The sequence below is a fragment of the Sinohyriopsis cumingii genome, unplaced genomic scaffold (genome assembly GCF_028554795.1).
Source record: "Sinohyriopsis cumingii isolate HCF-2022 unplaced genomic scaffold, ASM2855479v2 utg000198l, whole genome shotgun sequence".
Taxonomy (NCBI): Eukaryota; Metazoa; Mollusca; class Bivalvia; order Unionida; family Unionidae; genus Sinohyriopsis; species Sinohyriopsis cumingii.
In genome coordinates this window covers 812,682-827,920 of record NW_028315875.1, presented here as the reverse complement: position 1 = coordinate 827,920, position 15,239 = coordinate 812,682, and the positions used below count along the sequence as shown (strand labels likewise).

General features: G+C 34.1%; 1 protein-coding gene across 8 annotated transcripts in view; it reads right to left on the bottom strand.

The window, feature by feature from the left end:
* The window catches only part of LOC149774557 (uncharacterized), a 164,827-nt gene that overhangs the window by 31,577 nt on the left and 118,011 nt on the right, over positions 1-15,239 (bottom strand). For all 8 annotated transcript variants that reach the window (XM_089945067.1, XM_089945069.1, XM_089945066.1 and 5 more), the window contains 2 exons: positions 14,666-14,844; positions 5,288-5,331 (listed from right to left, as the gene is read on the bottom strand). In XM_089945067.1, the coding sequence (XP_089801193.1) occupies positions 5,288-5,331; positions 14,666-14,844 (223 nt within the window). The remainder of the gene's footprint in view (positions 1-5,287; positions 5,332-14,665; positions 14,845-15,239) is intronic.

Here is a 15,239-nt window from a genome sequence, read left to right as displayed (position 1 = left end):
CAGACTATAAATCAGACTGTAATGGCCTAAAAACTTAATCAGGTTCCATATTCTCAAAACAGTTTAACAAAAAAATCAAGCTCAACCTCAAAGTCCCAAAACTTTGATAGTCTTTTGCCCTAATTACAAGAAGCAAATTCTAGAAAATTGTGTCCCCTACCTCAGTGAGATCACAGAGGTTTACAATAATTAAGTCTATGTCATTTAAGGCAGCAATAAAGTTACTGGGCAAATATAAAGTACCTAGATTCCATTACTCTATGTTAAAGGGGAATAGAGTACAAATTTACTAAACAGCAAATTACCCTAATCTTGAAGATACGACCCTGACTGCGACACACAAGTTGTCATCAAACTAAGAATCATGTTTACCATGGTACATCCAGTACCTCAGACAGATTTTAAATATAAAGCAGAAATTAGAGAAATTACTATCCTGATCTGTCACTTTGACCTTGAGGATAAGGCCTCGAATGGCCAATACCAAACACCGTGTGTGACAATATCTAAGCATATCTCTAGTAAAGCTGTCAACAGGTACCAGGATACTACGGTACCCACCAGTTCATAATTATTCAGTAAAGAAATTAACCATACCTATTTAGTTCATGTAAATTAAAAACAAATTGTTTCCAAGTTCAAATCAAAGATTATATCTGGTGACGTTATGAACAAGTTAAACATAGAATAATGAGTACAATTTGAAGCGCGCGTCATGTGACTATTGGCAGCTGCACATTTATCCAACACAGACCTCCATCTAATGATCTTATATTTTCAATGTATGTGGCCTTTTGGGGAAGTACATCAAACAGCTTCCTTATTTCCTATTTATAGTAACTGTAACTGATACCTTTCCAAAATATCAGATGGCTTTCTTGATTTTGAACAGATTCATTATAGGTTGATACACACTTAAATAGCAAACCAGTCTATATTGAAGGAAAAAAGATGACACCAAACATTAAATGAAACGGCTTTATCGATGTGACTCGTGGAGGTCACATGATGGATTTTTTTTTTTATAGAGGACGGATTTTGTTAAACTGAAGAACATGTTGCATCAAGAAAAGAACAAATCTATAGCACTCTACAAATTCTGAAAGAGGAATTCAACAGTTATGCAACACAGCATTCAAATCTGTGGACATTAAGACCGTTCAGCAAAAGTTAAACATGTAGACTACTTAAAGTGAATGTTGTGTATAAATGATTTTCAATTTGTTTTGTGTCTGTAATATCATATCAATCCACATGGATTTAGCCGATTTTGACAAGAATCTGAACTAAGTGCAGACCAAGGTAAGCAGTAAAAATAAATGTTTTTCATATGGTTTTCTGTAATTAAGGCATGTTATACAGTAGAACCTGTCTTGAAAGACCACCCCTTCTGCCAACAAATACTGGTCTCTCAAGACAGGTGGTCTCTCATAACAGGTCATAACACTAAATAATCAATGAATCTGTGCATGGAAAATCTGGTCTCTCAAAACAGGTGGTCTCTCATAGCAGTGGTCTCTCAAGACAGGTTTCACTGTATATAGATTTCTCTTGTTATGCTCATATAACACTTTTTTGACAATTATATTAACAACAATTATGTTTACACTTCTTGGGGAGTTAGCAAGTATGAACTTATAACAAAACAGTTCAGCTTCACATTTAACATAACTTCCCTTTGATCGGGTATTCAGGTAACCGATTGTTAGGATTGAATGGCACCCTGTTGCCTTTTCCTAACATTTGTACAGCTTTAATCTCTGGTCAAAACAAAAAGGGTAAATGTAACCCACAATGCACCTTTTCCTATGATATATAGTTATATCAATTATCATCCCATCATCTCAATTGGCTCAAGAGCAGAAAGAAATGTTTAACAGAAAAATTCAACATGCAAGAACATTGATCGATTGATTGCTCTATTATCTACACTAAGCTACAGTCGTTGATCTCATACAGCTCTGAAGTTACAAAATTTAAAATCAACTGTGATGGAAAACATTAAATAATGAGCTGTGATCATGACTTTGAAGATACGACATACAATACGTTTTGACTATGTTGCGACCGACCCACAAGAAGCTACTGGCAAGCTTTCTCACATACCCACATTGGCTGAATCCAAGACTCGAACCCACGCAGATAGAGATGACACTAGTGTAGTAATAATGAACAAGTAGTATACAGATTTCATTCCTTAATTCCAGTGGGCATAAAGTTACAGAGCCGATTGGAATGTGTAATGTAAAACACATATATTCAGTCATGATCTTGACAATAGCACCCCCAAGAAGGCATGTAACATACCTTCTGATGACAATGTATAAGGATACATCCTTCATTCCTTAATCAACAACACCTCAAAAGCTAAAAAGCTGAAATGAAAGTGTAACCAATGGAGGATGGACAGATGGAGAAAAAATGGCTGGGGGTAATAAGGCCACAATCAAAAAAATTATTTTTCTTAACAATGGTCAGTCTATTATACTGCGAAATTTCTACAGTGACAGTGCACGCTAAGCATCATACCTCCTTGAAGTGTTTTGAGACTGTTCTCCAGTTTCTAGCTTAAAAAGTTTTGAGAATACAGGGCCTAGTCAAAAACAAAATGAAAGCAAAATATGTCATTATAATTTCAAGATTTGTACAAAAGTCTAGTAAGTCACAAAAGGTTTAAACAAAATTTTTATAAAAAAATGAAAGCTTCGATGAAATTCTAGTCCAGTCATTGACATATGCCTACAAGTATGCAAGGCCAATCTAATTCAATCTAATCCAATCATTGATATATGAATACAAGTATGCTTGGCCAATCTAATTCAGTCATTGACATATGCCTACAAGTATGCTTGACCAATCTAATCCAGTCATTGAAAGATGCCTACAAGTATGCTTGGCCAATCTAATCCAGTCATTGAAAGATGCCTACAAGTATGCAAGGCCAATCTAATCCAGTCATTGACATATGCCTACAAGTATGCAAGGCCAATCTAATCCAGTCATTGACATATGCCTACAAGTATGCAAGGCCAATCTAATCCAGTCATTGAAATATGCCTACAAGTATGCAAGGCTAATCTAATCCAGTCATTGATATATGCCTACAAGTATGCTTGGCCAATCTAATCCAGTCATTGACATATGCCTACAAGTATGCAAGGCCAATCTAATCCAGTCATTGACATATGCTTACAAGTATGCAAGACGAGTCTAATTAATTCAATGTAATCCAATCATTGACATATGCCTACAAGTATGCTTGGCCAATCTAATTCAGTCATTGACATATGCCTACAAGTATGCAAGGCCAATCTAATCCAGTCATTGAAATATGCCTACAAGTATGCAAGGCTAATCTAATCCAGTCATTGATATATGCCTACAAGTATGCTTGGCCAATCTAATCCAGTCATTGACATATGCCTACAAGTATGCAAGGCCAATCTAATCCAGTCATTGACATATGCTTACAAGTATGCAAGACCAGTCTAATTAATTCAATGTAATCCAATCATTGACATATGCCTACAAGTATGCTTGGCCAATCTAATCCAGTCATTGAAATATGCCTACAAGTATGCAAGGCTAATCTAATCCAGTCATTGATATATGCCTACAAGTATGCTTGGCCAATCTAATCCAGTCATTGACATATGCCTACAAGTATGCTTGACCAATCTAATCCAGTCATTGAAAGATGCCTACAAGTATGCAAGGCCAATCTAATCCAGTCATTGAAAGATGCCTACAAGTATGCAAGGCCAATCTAATCCAGTCATTGAAAGATGCCTACAAGTATGCAAGGCCAATCTAATCCAGTCATTGACATGCCTACAAGTATGCAAGGCCAATCTAATCCAGTCATTGAAATATGCCTACAAGTATGCAAGGCTAATCTAATCCAGTCATTGATATATGCCTACAAGTATGCAAGGCCAATCTAATCCAGTCATTGACATATGCCTACAAGTATGCAAGGCCAATCTAATCCAGTCATTGACATATGCTTACAAGTATGCAAGGTTAATCTAATCCAGTCGTTGATATATGCCTACAAGTATGCTTGGCCAATATAATCCGGTCATTGACATATGCCTACAAGTATGCAAGGCCAATCTAATCCAGTCATTGACATATGCCTACAAGTATGCAAGGCCAGTCTAATTCAATCTAATCCAATCATTGACATATGCCTACAAGTATGCTTGGCCAATCTAATCCAATCATTGACATATGCCTACAAGTATGCTAGGCCAATCTAATCCAGTCATTGATATATGCCTACAAGTATGCTTGGCCAATCTAATCCAGTCATTGACATATGCCTACAAGTATGCAAGGCCAATCTAATCCAGTCATTGACATATGCTTACAAGTATGCAAGACCAGTCTAATTAATTCAATGTAATCCAATCATTGACATATGCCTACAAGTATGCTTGGCCAATCTAATTCAGTCATTGACATATGCCTACAAGTATGCAAGGCCAATCTAATCCAGTCATTGACATATGCCTACAAGTATGCAAGGCCTATCTAATCCAGTCATTGAAATATGCCTACAAGTATGCAAGGTTAATCTAATCCAGTCGTTGATATATGCCTACAAGTATGCTTGGCCAATATAATCCGGTCATTGACATATGCCTACAAGTATGCAAGGCCAATCTAATCCAGTCATTGACATATGCCTACAAGTATGCAAGGCCAGTCTAATTCAATCTAATCCAATCATTGACATATGCCTACAAGTATGCTTGGCCAATCTAATCCAATCATTGACATATGCCTACAAGTATGCTAGGCCAATCTAATCCAATCATTGACATATGCCTACAAGTATGCTAGGCCAATCTAATCCAATCATTGACATATACCTACAAGTATGCTTGGCCAATATAATCCGGTCATTGACATATGCCTACAAGTATGCAAGGCCAATCTAATCCAGTCATTGACATATGCCTACAAGTATGCAAGGCCAGTCTAATTCAATCTAATCCAATCATTGACATATGCCTACAAGTATGCTAGGCCAGTCTAATCTAGTCATTGACATATGTCTATAAGTATGCAAGGCAAACATGATTTGTTTGTGTTGAGTGGCTTCAATCTTGCAAAGAAACTTCTCAGGATGGATGGATGGATGGATGGATAGAAAGGTATATTAAAGACATATGGACATACACAACCAAATCAGCATGCTAACAATGCATTCAAAATGCAAATTGCTTTCTCAGTTAATGATGCCCTAAAATCCAAGGAATACATTGAAAATGTTACTTACCATGTAGCTGAGCTATAGTTTTCTCAAATTCTGTTACCACTTGCCTGAAACAGATAATATTATTTGAAGTAGATGTGAAATAATTTCTTCTTGCTTCAATTAAGAATGGGAAAATCAACAAATGGCAATGCCAAAATTGCCATCATAAAAGTATCTAAAATTTTATTAGAACAGACTGAAAATTACAAACCCTAACACATTTATGTAAAAATAAAAAAACATGAATTCAAATTCATCTCATACACATTTCTTTAGCATCAGAATTTTATACTAAAGTCTCATCTTTTTTCGTTTATCATCTAAGCATGTACTGTTTATTCAATTTCTCGAATATCTGCATTTAAGCTATATTTTAATACTCATTATTTATCATTTATTATCTTCAAGCTTACTCTTCATGCATTTATTATCTTCAAGCTTACTCTTCATGCATTTTATTATCTTCAAGCTTACTCTTCATGCATTTTATTATCTTCAAGCTTACTCTTCATGCATTTATTATCTTCAAGCTTACTCTTCATGCATTTATTATCTTCAAGCTTACTCTTCATGCATTTTATTATCTTCAAGCTTACTCTTCATGCATTTATTATCTTCAAGCTTACTCTTCATGCATTTATTATCTTCAAGCTTACTCTTCATGCATTTATTATCTTCAAGCTTACTCTTCATGCATTTATTATCTTCAAGCTTACTCTTCATGCATTTTATTATCTTCAAGCTTACTCTTCATGCATTTATTATCTTCAAGCTTACTCTTCATGCATTTATTATCTTCAAGCTTACTCTTCATGCATTTATTATCTTCAAGCTTACTCTTCATGCATTTATTATCTTCAAGCTTACTCTTCATGCATTTATTATCTTCAAGCTTACTCTTCATGCATTTTATTATCTTCAAGCTTACTCTTCATGCATTTATTATCTTTAAGCTTACTCTTCATGCATTTATTATCTTCAAGCTTACTCTTCATGCATTTATTATCTTCAAGCTTACTCTTCATGCATTTATTATCTTCAAGCTTACTCTTCATGCATTTATTATCTTCAAGCTTACTCTTCATGCATTTATTATCTTCAAGCTTACTCTTCATGCATTTATTATCTTCAAGCTTACTCTTCATGCATTTATTATCTTCAAGCTTACTCTTCATGCATTTATTATCTTCAAGCTTACTCTTCATGCATTTATTATCTTCAAGCTTACTCTTCATGCATTTATTATCTTCAAGCTTACTCTTCATGCATTTATTTAGTACTTATGCTTAAGCTCAATATCATCCATCGCTTATTGTTCATCTCATAATTTACCATTTACAATCTCATAGTGTATTTAATACCTACATAATTTACCATTTACAATCTCATAGTGTATTTAATACCTACATAATTTACCATTTACAATCTCATAGTGTATTTAATACCTACATAATTTACCATTTACAATCTCATAGTGTATTTAATACCTACATAATTTACCATTTACAATCTCATAGTGTATTTAATACCTACATAATTTACCATTTACAATCTCATAGTGTACTTAATACCTACATAATTTACCATTTACAATCTCATAGTGTATTTAATACCTACATAATTTACCATTTACAATCTCATAGTGTATTTAATACCTACATAATTTACCATTTACAATCTCATAGTGTATTTAATACCTACATAATTTACCATTTACAATCTCATAGTGTATTTAATACCTACATAATTTACCATTTACAATCTCATAGTGTATTTAATACCTACATAATTTACCATTTACAATCTCATAGTATATTTAATACCTACATAATTTACCATTTGTGAACAACAATCTCATAGTGTATTTAATACCTACATAATTTACCATCTGGGAACAACAATCTCATAGTATATTTAATACCTACATAATTTACCATCTGGGAACAACAATCTCATAGTATATTTAATACCTACATAATTTACCATCTGGGAACAACAATCTCATAGTATATTTAATACCTACATAATTTACCATTTGTGAACAACAATCTCATAGTATATTTAATACCTACATAATTTTCCATGCCTTGTCTTAAAGTCAGTCATTTTAATGTACATGATCTATAAATACACACAATGCTTATTGTTTATTACATAATTTACCATTTGTGAACAACAATCTCATAGTATATTTAATACCTACATAATTTTCCATGCCTTGTCTTAAAGTCAGTCATTTTAATGTACATGATCTATAAATACACACAATGCTTATTGTTTATTACATAATTTACCATTTGTGAACAACAATCTCATAGTATATTTAATACCCACATAATTTTCCATGCCTTGTCTTAAAGTCAGTCATTTTAATGTACATGATCTATAAATACACACAATGCTTATTGTTTATTTCATAATTTACCATTTGTGAACAACAATCTCATAGTATATTTAATACCTACATAATTTACCATCTGGGAACAACAATCTCATAGTATATTTAATACCTACATAATTTACCATCTGGGAACAACAATCTCATAGTATATTTAATACCTACATAATTTACCATCTGGGAACAACAATCTCATAGTATATTTAGTACCTACATAATTTACCATTTGTGAACAACAATCTCATAGTATATTTAATACCTACATAATTTACCATCTGGGAACAACAATCTCATAGTATATTTAATACCTACATAATTTACCATTTGTGAACAACAATCTCATAGCATATTTAATACCTACATAATTTTCCATGCCTTGTCTTAAAGTCAGTCATTTTAATGTACATGATCTATAAATACACACAATGCTTATTGTTTATTACATAATTTACCATTTGTGAACAACAATCTCATAGTATATTTAATACCTACATAATTTTCCATGCCTTGTCTTAAAGTCAGTCATTTTAATGTACATGATCTATAAATACACACAATGCTTATTGTTTATTACATAATTTACCATTTGTGAACAACAATCTCATAGTGTATTTAATACCTACATAATTTACCATCTGGGAACAACAATCTTATAGTATATTTAATACCTACATAATTTTCCATGCCTTGTCTTAAAGTCAGTCATTTTAATGTACATGATCTATAAATACACACAATGCTTATTGTTTATTACATAATTTACCATTTGTGAACAACAATCTCATAGTATATTTAATACCTACATAATTTTCCATGCCTTGTCTTAAAGTCAGTCATTTTAATGTACATGATCTATAAATACACACAATGCTTATTGTTTATTACATAATTTACCATTTGTGAACAACAATCTCATAGTGTATTTAATACCTACATAATTTACCATCTGGGAACAACAATCTTATAGTATATTTAATACCTACATAATTTTCCATGCCTTGTCTTAAAGTCAGTCATTTTAATGTACATGATCTATAAATACACACAATGCTTATTGTTTATTACATAATTTACCATTTGTGAACAACAATCTCATAGTATATTTAATACCTACATAATTTTCCATGCCTTGTCTTAAAGGAGACCAGAAACCAATGGAAATATAGAATAATAATAAAAGTACTATAGCAGAAAACCTTATTCTGAAGTATCATCTGCGACCGTAATGCCAATATTGAAATATTGGCCTATCTTCTACGAGCTGAATTTCCGTGACCTCGTATGCAAAATTTCCGCGCCTACTCGGTTACTTTCGGGATGTGACGTCATAGTAGCGACTCCAGCAGCCCAAGTGGGAGTTGCCAGAGTAAAAGACAATACCGTTTTGCGTTGCTTACGGGCGTAATAGAACATTAAGAAAAGCCTGTGGACAACATTTGTTTTTTCTTTTCCGAAAGATAAAGGCATAATGAAAGAATGGATACATTATTACAAACGAGTCGATTTCTAAGCAACACTATGTGCTCCTTACATTTCTCAAAGGACTGTCAAGGATATGCAAATGCTAGGCCTAGACTAAAAGTTGGCGCTGTTCCAGACATAACGTTGAATATTTTAAATCCTGGGAAAAGTGTTAAACGTGCGAGTTACGAAAATAGGCAGAAGGCCGAGTAAGTGACCACAAAATGCAACAATCAATTCACAGATCTTTTATCTACACCAGCAGCGATAAAAATAAATCTGATAGCCCGACACCCTGGGCTCCTCTGGTTTTAGTTCCGGCCCATCCTGTATTCAAAGTGAGGTGCCCGTCAGGCTTGTCGAAACAAAAATTGTTTGCCTGAGGAAACTTTGATCGCGCTGGTGAAATGAGTAAATGTATTTTCAAGATGTTGATATACACGCCTTAACACGGCACAATCAAAATCAAATCACTACTGTCCAAGGTGAAATTTAGATTTGATTTTGATCAAATGGAGGCTTTGCCAAAAATAATATTCTAAACCGGTCGTGTTTCGAGAAAACACAATTTTCAGTAATCTTATAAAAATTACAAATTTAAAAAAAAAATCATTGTATACATGTAGTATGTATAAACGGTAATCTGTAATGATTGGAACTGATATAAAACTATTCCTTGGGCAGTTTAAATAGCAACGATTAAAAGAAAAGAGATCAAAGTTTCACATTAAATGGCTGGCAATTGAAACTGGGGGGGGGAGACACTATTGACCCAACCCCCAACCCCTTGCCCCAATGTGCGAGCGCCCATGGGACGTACCTTTTCTCCATGTGATACGCCTTATTATTCCCCCAGGACAAGCCCATTTTGCCTATTCTGGTCAGCTCTGGCTAAATTGCAAAATAGCTAAAGTTTTAATTTAAGTACGCAAACAATAAAGCCGGTGTGACTAATGAACAGACTCCTTATCCTTGCATTGATCTTGTGAAAAGGACTGACCTTCGGACATACTTCAAAGAAACCATGTTCGACAGTGTGTGTATGTGCAAGCACCAGCAATTGATTGCCAAAATAAACGATGCCTATTTTGTTGTTACTTACGATGCCATGGACTTCAGATTTAAGTCTTGATGCATGTAACACTGTTTGCTGAACACAATATTTATTCAGAATTAGTTCTTTAGGCCACATATACTGAATGGTATATTTTGTTTTATTCCTTGTAATTTAATCATGGTAATTAAACTTTACATATACGGTAGAGGAATGTCAGGTGTTAACTGGCCGAGTTTCTTCGGCGGAAATGGAGATGCGATTTTGTTCGCAGAGAAAATTTCACAGTGATCATTCATTAAGCTAATTGGTAACAATTTTATTCTTTTAATTTTTGTATACAATAGTATTGTTGTAGTTGTTTAAAAACATCTGAAATTTACTTGAATAATGTTTAATTTTCACGTTCTATTTACTGAAGAAGAAAAAAAGAAAAAAAAACTGTTGTGTGAACAGTGTGATATTAATTATTTCGTCCAGTGCCGGATTTAGACGTGTGTGCCTGTGATTTGAATTTTTAACGTAACTTTAACATTTTTTCAGTCATATCACTACGATGTCTGTAGTGTGGCAGTTTAGACAGTGGATTGCATACGTTATATCTATTATAAATGGTTTGGGGTTGGGTTTTTTTCTTCTAACAAATAAAAATTGACAGACATAATGTAATAATCGGGACTTCGCTGCGAAAAATTTAGAGATATCATGAGATCGGGATGTAGATGAGGAAATACCCCCAAAATCGGGAGGTTTTTCTCCCGGCTTGAGAGTTGACAGGTATGAACTCCTCCGGGCTTGTGGAATTTCAGTCAGGGCTTGAGTTTATTTAAGTCACCAGCCCGAGGCCTGTGCCTAATAAATTTCTTTAAGCACTGACCAGTACAGAACATAAACTATTATATCAGACTGCAGATTCAAGTTTTGAATGTGCAACCCAAATGTGGTCTCCTTCCGTCTACCTCGCTCGCCAATGTTTATGTTTGTATTCGAGGACTGGCTAGTATTGCATCACGGTACCACGTGATCTGTCGTCTCATCAAAACTCGGAAAAACTCGGCAATTTACGGAATCGTGGTATCTTCCATGCAATAAAATCACTACCCGCTTACGATATTTAATTTATAAACATGACACTCGGATTAAAATCTGTAGAGAATTACATACGTAAAAGGAAAATTTTGATTTCTAGTCTCCTTTAAAGTCAGTCATTTTAATGTACATGATCTATAAATACACACAATGCTTATTGTTTATTACATAATTTACCATCTGGGAACAACAATCTCATAGTATATTTAATACCTACATAATTTTCCATGCCTTGTCTTAAAGTCAGTCATTTTAATGTACATGATCTATAAATACACACAATGCTTATTGTTTATTACATAATTTACCATTTGTGAACAACAATCTCATAGTGTATTTAATACCTACATAATTTTCCATGCCTTGTCTTAAAGTCAGGCATTTTAATGTACATGATCTATAAATACAAAATAATGCTTAATTGTTTATGGTTTTGCATTTAACTTGTCACTCAACAATGTTTAACAGATGACATTTATTTTTTGTTCCAAGTTTGTTCCTCACTCTTTAACAGTTAATTCAGTATTTTTTTTCCACTGTTCATTCATCATTATACCTGCATTCAAAGGGGTACATAAATGTTTCAGGTTTCCACATAATCATCAATGGTACATCATTACACTACCATCATCTTCATAATTATCTGCTGCAGCATCATGATTACATTGTTTTTGCTGCTATAAGCGATTTCATTTCCTGCCATAACATATGGAGTTGTTTTAATTTTCATCTGTCAGCTTTATCATCAATAGTGACTTAGCGTAAACAAAACTATCATCATCATAATCAACACCATCATCCCTATCATTATAATTGCAAACAACTTTGTAACAAATATGGGTACCATCATTATCACCACCATCATCATCATCTTTGTCATTCTGTTGCAAATACTCACTTATAAGTTGAGTCAAACTGCAAACTGGACATGTCCAGATCCAGACAGGTAGATTTGGGTCTGTGCAGTTTGTCAGAAGTAATCAAACAAACCTAGACCCTTAGCTGTTGGTGTATTATTTGATCATGGTAAATGCAGTTTACAGTTGGACTTGACTTACATTTGAATATACATGGTATACATTAATGTTGTAATTGTTGTCTTTCTCAGAATTCTTTCAATGAATAAAAATATGCTACTAGATCTGTCAGTAGGAATATACTAAAGGAATGTCACTCCCTCTTATATAACTAGATCTGTCAGTAAGCAAGTGCTAAAGGAATGCCACCCTTCATATATAACTAGATTTGTCAGTAAGCATGTGCTAAAGGAATGACACCCAGTCATACACAACCAGATAAGTCATTAAGCAAGTGCTAAAGGAATTTCACCCACTCTTATGCAACTAGACCTGCCATTAAGCATGACATTGTGCTAAAGGAAAGCCACCTACTCTTACACAACCAGATATGTCAGTAAGCAAGTGCTAAAGGAATTTCACACACTCTTATACAACTAGATATGTCAGTAAGTATGTGCTAAAGGAATACTCTTCTAAAACTAGATCTATCAAGTGATATTACCTGTCAGTAGAGATTAAATCAGTCTGCCATGAAGTCCTTAGTGTGAGGATGAAAGCTTCAGGTTAGCTTTCTCTATATTGTTTGTGCATGTGGTTGAAAAGCTTTATATTGTTTGTGTACATGGTTAAAAAGTTTAAAAACAATGTCAAATATGAATGCCAGCCCTCTTATACAACTAGATCTGTCATTATGCATAATACTAAATGAATGCCACACCATTTTATACAACTAGATCTGTCATTATGCATAATGCTAAATGAATGCCACACCATTTTATACAACTAGATCTGTCATTATGATATTCAAATGTAGGGTGGATTTTCTATGCAAGCAAGCTGTTATTTTCGAAGGACTAGATTCATTCTGAAATTAGTACATTGGTCAACCAAGCCAAGGGAAGATCAAAGAAAGTTTAGATTTGTATTCAAGAGCGGCCTAACTTGCCACTTGTGGGGAGAAGAACTTCTCATGGAAATTGAGGTTGGGATCTGCAAATGAAGGCTTCTTAAGGGAACATATCTTTGCCCGAATATTCATAATACTTTCATAAAACAAGAATTTGCAAGATTGATACAATGTTATGTATAAAAAATGAACTGAAATCAAAGTGTATTGTGTCATTTACATCGTAATGCATAAATTAATTTATAGAGATTTGTGTTAGAACTGTACTTGTTGTTGTAGGGTTTAACGCCATTTTTCAGCACATGATAGGCTATACATGGTGGCCAGTATTAATGGTGGAGGAAGAACCCGGGAAAACCCCAGAAAGAACCACCAACCCACAAGAAGCTACTGGTAAGCTTTCTCACATACCCACATTAGCCGAATCTGAGACTAGAACCCATGCAGACAGAGGTGAGAACTGTACTTGCTTATCAGTATATGAACATATAGTCATAGTTGGACTTGTATGCACATATATATGGTATTTATATATTTGGATGTGGTTTTATAACTTGTAGGGCGGAAAATGAACATGATTGCTACTGATGATGATAATTTACTATATCAAGAAGTTAACAATTAGGAATGTGTATGCAGGTATTTGAGCTCATTGATAATACTATTATTTTTTTGTAGCACAATTATTATAGAACAAGGTGTGTATGGAATACATAAATGTGAGTGCACGAGTTTACCTGTTAATTTATTTGCCATTATTCTGATGAATGGTCTATGAAAGAGTGGTGAATTTTCCTTAGATTAGAGTAGGGAGACCAGACTATGCATTCCTTCTAATTCTACACTCTACTAGAAGCTTTCTGGGTGGAAGTGGAGGTTTGATGCCCAAAGAGAGGGAATGTTGGAAAGGTACAAAGAATGCGAGGAAGATGCTGTATTGAAATCAGAGGTTGAGGTGCAGTGCAGGAAGGAGCACATGACTCTGAGCTCTGGAAGTGCCAGAACAGCACATTAGCCAGGGTACCTGAGTACCAAAGACGACTGGAAGAGTGACAGATGAGTAACCAAGCAAACCTTGGAAAGGAAACACAACTATCTCTCTTAAGACTGTTAAATTTATTTGATGACATCAGGCAACTTGTAATAGGTCATCGATTGTAATAGTTGAAGAGCTGAATCTAAGAAACTGTCATGGGAATTAGTGAATTCATTGTTCTGTTTTATTAAATTGTTATACTTTCCATACTGAGTTATTTATACATTTATACCAACGGCGTTGCTAACTGGGGCTTGAAGCTATTTCAATTTTAACTGCCCATCTTTCTCCAGTATTACGAATAATATCCTATGAGGTGTGTGACAATCATCATCATCATCAACAAGTTTTCCTTCGCTCCTCCTTCTACTCCTTACTTTTTATTCATCTGCTTCATTATTATTATTATCCATCTTCATATCATCTACAATTTACCTCATGTCCTCATTGGCAGACCTTAAAACTGCAACTTGCTCCTCAAGGTTGGCCATCTTCTTGTCACGATCTGCAAGTTTCCGGCTCCACTCCCGTTCCTTGTTCAACAAACGTGCCTGGAAATCAAGCTCAAGATCCTGCTTCAACTTGTTCCAGTCTGACTGAGAATATTTCAACACCTGCAGTGGAACAATTATCATGACATTTAATGCTGCACAGATTCTGCATGCCATGCACAATATTATTATATAACAATATTATTATAAAATAATATTAATATGATAGTGAAATGAATGTCAGGGAAAGATAACAATCCAACAAAATGAGAAATTTTCAGCTCTAGAATAAAACCTGGTCCATGGTTTAAAAGTACAGACAAACACGTAATGTTTTCAAAATAACAGAAACAACCTGCTAATCTATGACTATGCACAGTCCCTATCAAAAAGAGAAAAGGAATGAGTTAAGAATGGGAGTTAGAACTGAATAAATAAATAAAAACACACCGATGTAAAATTCAGTTTTAGAATGCACACTATACATCCAAACACAAAGCGACATGAAAACAAAATAA